Source organism: Hyperolius riggenbachi, chromosome 9 (genome assembly GCF_040937935.1).
Source record: "Hyperolius riggenbachi isolate aHypRig1 chromosome 9, aHypRig1.pri, whole genome shotgun sequence".
Taxonomy (NCBI): Eukaryota; Metazoa; Chordata; class Amphibia; order Anura; family Hyperoliidae; genus Hyperolius; species Hyperolius riggenbachi.
In genome coordinates this window covers 13680988-13686987 of record NC_090654.1, presented here as the reverse complement: position 1 = coordinate 13686987, position 6000 = coordinate 13680988, and the positions used below count along the sequence as shown (strand labels likewise).

The 6000-nt window shown below is 52.3% G+C and overlaps 1 protein-coding gene across 1 annotated transcript in view; it reads left to right on the top strand.

Moving 5' to 3' along the window:
- Nucleotides 1-6000, top strand: part of SFMBT1 (Scm like with four mbt domains 1) — a 101060-nt gene that overhangs the window by 85558 nt on the left and 9502 nt on the right. The window contains exon 18 of the mRNA XM_068255033.1: nt 1706-1884. Within this exon, the coding sequence (XP_068111134.1) occupies nt 1706-1884 (179 nt within the window). The remainder of the gene's footprint in view (nt 1-1705; nt 1885-6000) is intronic.

Genomic DNA, 6000 nt, shown 5'->3' with positions numbered 1-6000 from the left:
AGGCTGGCTTCAGCATGTAGTGTTGTTGGTGGTATAGTGGTTAAGTGAGTTACCTACTACACACTGAGACCTGGGTTCAATTCCCGGCCCAGCCTGGGTTCAATTCCCAGCCACGGTATGTAAGCTGGCTTTTGAAATACTACAATTCCCTGGAAGATGAGACGGAGTGAGGGAGAGAGGGAGACCTCTACGGGAGAGTTGATCCAGGGATTTATCCGACTGCCAGCTGAAGTTGGGAAGGAATTTTTCTTAAAGGGAGTCTGAAGTGAAAATTTAAAAAAAAGATACTCACCTAAGGCAGGGCCGGCTCAAGTAACAATGGGGCCCTAGGACAAAATTAGCCTGGGGCCCCCCCAACAGACACCCCCCAACCAAAAAGCATCATTAGGGGCCTTTTGTTGCAGCCAAATTTCCCTCCTGGGCCCGGAGCTGGCTGCTGACCCTCCCCGTATCACCTCCCAACTTAACTGTGCTCCCTAGGACCTCTGCAGTGTCTTTGCCAGTGTAGTGCCTGCCAGCACAGATGAGACGCTACTCTGCCAAAGACTCTGCAAAATCCCTGGGGAGCAACAGTTAAGATGGGGGAGGGGCACCTTGGGGGCCCCTACAGGCTCTGGGGCCCTGAGGCAATTGCCCATTTTTTCCTATGGTAGCTCCGGCCCTGACCTAAGGAGAAGGAAGCTCTGGGTCCTATAGAGCCTTCCTGGTCTCTTCACGGTCCCTGCGTTCCTCCGCAGGCTCCCTCTTTAGCAATATATTGCTGGCTTTCAGTGGAGCAAAGCATCATTTTCTCTACCCTCTTCACTGTAGCCGCGCCCTACAGTGTATCTCCCTGCGGCTCCTGATGCGCGTCACATGACATGATGCAGGGACAGGAGTCACATGACCTGATGCAGGGACAGAAGACACACGTCACATGACATGATGCAGGGGCAGGAGACACACGTCACATGACATGATGCAGGGGCAGGAGCCACACGTCACATGACAATCAGAGACAGGAGCCACGAGTAGAGGAACTGCAGGGAGCAGCTCAAGAGAGGAACAAGGAGGTTGTGCCACTCTGTTGGAAGCCGTTAATGTATGAAGTTCTGCAGCAGCACTTCGCTATATAGGCGGGAAGTGGTGGTGGGGGGTGGGGGAAGGGGGAGGGTCAGTCTCTAGAGAGGATCGTTGCAGGGGCCCAGCGGCTCAGCTTTGCTGGGGGCCCCACAGAGTTGTAGGTATGCAAATCTATACAGCATTGAAACACTGCCTTCTGCTTTTGATTGTCCGTTTTCCAAGTTGCATAAATATGCATACAATTTGCATCAACGTAATAATAATAATTAATCATCTCCTTGACCATCTCTACTGGGCAGCCTTACCATTGTGTCTGTGTGGGCTGGATACATTCTATGTTCTATGTGAGAATTGACTTATTGACTGAAGATTATTCGCCTGCATGCATTCTCCTTTATGAGAAAGTATACAGGACCTTGTGACTGTTTAGTAAGTCTCACATTGGCTGGTTACCGTCATGTGACACACCTCTTGCCTTTAGTTTACCCAGGAAGATGGTTACATAGGCTTACATGATCAGGACCAGCCAATGGGAGACTTCCTGTAATTTCTCCCACAGGAGAATTTATACAGGAGAGATCAGTGGCATTAAATAGTGATCGATGCCTTGACCAGTATTATTGTCCCCTCCTGTCTCGTTTAGCACATTACTATGGAAAACGCCGACCTCGAAGCCTAAGCAATCCATCCGGCATCCTGCAGACCATCGAGGCTGCACTGAAGAAACCCGCCAAGAAGAGGAGGAGGAAAAAGCATTTCTTTGTCCACAAGAAGAAACGATCGTCCAATTCTGTGGATAACAGTCCTATGGGAAGCTTGCAGGTAACCAATCACTGCTTGATTTAAAGGTAACCCTTGTGGTCATGTTCCCTGATGTCCCAGCCTTTCAAAAGCATTTCTGGAACGGCACTTTAACTGCAAAAATATTAAGATACCAGCTGGCCTCCCTACTCAATCAATCAATAAATCAATTTACTTTATTGTCATTGTGTAACACAACGAAATTACTTTTCATGACAACCCCACGGTGCATATAGGGAACATAGTGATAGTAACAAGTAAGAAAAGACATTATACAAGTATGCCAGGTATTACAGATGTTTAAACAATTTGTACACAGTGTTAATTATCTCAGAGAGGATTCAGAGTTTATCAAGTTTATGGCGGATGGGAAAAAGCTGTCTTTCAGTCTGTTTGTGTGTGTTCGGGTTGATCTAAAACGTTTACCTGATGGAAGGAGCTCAAACAAGGCATTTCCAGGGTGAGTGTTGTCTTTACTGTACTCACTTGCACAGTATGTTATTTGTAATGCTGGGCATACTCGGGTCGACACTGCCTTATCAATCGAGCTACTGATGGCTCGATTGATAATATCTGACAGGTCCGATCACCGCGCGGATCGATTCCCCACTTGATACCCGCGGGTAAACCATAGCGGGGAATCAAGCGGAAGATAAGGAAGTGCGCGCGGGGACGAGCGGGAATCGATCCGGGTGGCCACGGGAACGCGGCGGGAGTCGATCCGGCGGCTAATTTCTAACCGTGTATGCCCAGCATAAGGGGCTGAGCCCTCTGACGTGGGTGTGTTCGCTTTTCAGTTGCACATCAATGTAATGGTGGCCACTAATGATCCAATCTTTTTTATCCAATCTTGCTATTTCTATCTAATATAAGGGAACTGCCTATAGTATCCAATTAATATATTCCATCAGTTTACTCTTCTACTACATAGATTTGGTAAAATTGGATGAAAAAGATTGGACCATTAGTGGCCACCCTTACAGATGCTCAAAAGTGGACACAACTGCGTTGGTGGGCTCAGGCCCTTAGACTTAGCAACTGCTGTTAAGGAAATGCCATTGAAAACAAACAAAAGCCTGAGAATCTCCCGTGAGGAGATGGACTAGTTACAAAACCAGTCAGTTCTGTCCAATTTAAAAGGGAGTCTGAAGCGAATTTAAAAATAAAAAACACATACTTCCCTAAGGAGAGGAAAGGCTCTCTGGGTCCTATAGTCTTCCCGCTCTTCTCCCGGTCTCCACGTTCCCCCGCAGGCTCCCTCGTTAGCACCCCATGACTGTCCCGCGTTGGGTGCGCTTTAGAAGGACTCGGGATTCCGAAGACGGGCCACTCCTTAAAGGGAACCAGAGACGCCGGAATCGTAAAAAGAAAAAAAATATTTTATACACACCTGGGGCTTCTTCCAGCCCCATAAGCCTGGATCGCTCCCACGCCGCCATCCTCTGCTTCCTGGATCGCCGGCACCGGGTCCGGCACCGGGTCCCGTCACTTCCGGCGGACGCGGCCAAATGTCCGCATGAGCAGGGGCTCCCTCCATACCCGTACGCTTGCGGCTGTGCAGTATGCAGCTGCACGCGTACAGGTATGCCGGGAGCACCTGTGATGTGGACAATCGGCCGCGTGCTGCCGCCGACTGGCCGAAACTACAGGACCCGGTACCGCCAGATACAGAAAGCGGAGGAGGGCGGCGTGGGAGCGATCCGTGCGTATGGGGCTGGAGGAAGCCCCAGGTATGTATAAAATCTTCTTTCTGGGGCCTCTGGTTCCCTTTAATGCGCACGTGCGAGTGCCCTCTCTGGCTCACTTGTGTGTGCGCAGTACAGAGCCGCCGGTCTTCGGAAGTCCGAGTGCTTCTGAAGACTGACGAAGTCACCCGCGGCGGGACGTTCGAACAGAGGAGCCTGCGGCGGAATGTGGACACCGGGAGGGGAATGGGAAGGCTCTACGGGACTCGGAGCCTCCCCTCTCCTTAGGTAAGTATCTGGTTTTTATTTTTAAATTTGCTTCAGACTTGCTTTAACTGCTTTTCTCTTCTGCTTACTGTTTTAGCTGGAGAGGTCTTTTAAAGAGTAACTGTCAGGCTGCAAAAGCTAATTTAAACCTCTATTCTCCTGTGTTAAACAGTTTAGAAGGAAGCCAAAAAGGCAATACTGAAGTTAAAAATCTCTCTTACTTTTGATGTGTGCTGAACAGCAAGGATGTTAGACCCAAGCTTTTAAAAGGACGACAGGCCGCATACCATACTGCAAAGCATTCTGGGGCTGCTTGGGTCCTCCGCTCGGCTGCTAGTGAGAAGTTACAGTCTCATGTTACAACAGCCAGCACTGAAAAATCTCAGGGCAGAGTACACTGCATGAGTCCGCTATTGTTCCTAGGCACATTAATATTCACTGCACAGTAGTGTTGTATTTTTTCTGAGTGGAATCATCAGGAAGCAGGGAGGACATGACATCACAATTGGCTTCATAGGAGACAGACAAACATGGAACCTGCCATGAGCTGTCAGGAGCATCATTCTCTGCAAATACTATATAAAAATTCTGTGAAGTCCAAACGTGGACAGTGAAATGCATATGTAATGTAAGTACAGCCAATATTTAGCTACTGATATATGTGTTTTTTTTTCTCTGAGACCTTATACCTAACAGCTCCTCTTTAAAGTAAAAATATCCGTAACTTTAACTGTTTTTTCAATAACTGTCAATGTTGGCATTCGACTTGGTATAATTGTTGATTTTCGTCCCACTGTCTATTTGCATTTAACACCCCCGGTATAGGGGGACCGTGGCTGGCACGGAATAGGGGAACCGTGGCTGGCACAGTATAGGGGGACCGTGGCTGGCACGGTATAGGGGGACCGTGGCTGCAGGTATAGGGGGACCGTGGCTGGCACGGTATAGGGGGACCATGGCTGCAGGTATAGGGGGACCGTGGCTGGCACGGTATAGGGGGACCGTGGCTGCAGGTATAGGGGGACCGTGGCTGCAGGTATAGGGGGACCGTGGCTGGCACGGTATAGGGGGACTGTGGCTGGCACAGTATAGGGGGACCGTGGCTGGCACGGTATAGGGGGACCGTGGATGCAGGTATAGGGGGACCGTGGCTGGCACGGTATAGGGGGACCGTGGCTGGCACGGTATAGGGGGACCGTGGCTGGCACGGTATAGAGGGACCGTGGCTGGCACGGTATAGGGGGACCGTGGCTGGCACGGTATAGGGGGACCGTGGCTGGCACGGTATAGGGGGACCGTGGCTGGCACGGTATAGGGGGACCGTGGCTGGCACGGTATAGGGGGACCGTGGCTGGCACGGTATAGGGGGACCGTGGATGCAGGTATAGGGGGACCGTGGCTGGCACGGTATAGGGGGACCGTGGCTGGCACGGTATAGGGGAACCATGGCTGGCACGGTATAGGGGGGAGCATGGCTGGCACGGTATAGGGGGACCGTGGCTGCAGGTATAGGGGGACCGTGGCTGGCACGGTATAGAGGGACCGTGGCTGGCACGGTATAGGGGGACCGTGGATGCAGGTATAGGGGGACCGTGGCTGCAGGTATAGGGGGACCGTGGCTGGCACGGTATAGGGGGGACCGTGGCTGCAGGTATAGGGGGACCGTGGCTGCAGGTATAGGGGGACCGTGGCTGGCACGGTATAGGGGGACCGTGGCTGCAGGTATAGGGGGACCGTGGCTGCAGGTATAGGGGGACCGTGGCTGGCACAGTATAGGGGGACCTTGGCTGGCACGGTATAGGGGGACCGTGGCTGGCACGGTATAGGGGGACCGTGGCTGGCACGGTATAGGGGGACCTTGGCTGGCACGGTATAGGGGGATCATGTCTGCAGGTATAGGGGGACCGTGGCTGCAGGTATAGGGGGACCGTGGCTGGCACGGTATAGGGGGACCGTGGCTGGCACGGTATAGGGGGACCGTGGCTGGCACGGTATAGGGGGACCTTGGCTGGCACGGTATAGGGGGACCGTGGCTGGCACGGTATAGGGGGACCTTGGCTGGCACGGTATAGGGGGACCGTGGCTGGCACGGTATAGGGGGACCGTGGCTGGCACGGTATAGGGGGACCGTGGCTGGCACGGTATAGGGGGACCGTGGCTGGCACGTATAGGGGGACCGTGGCTG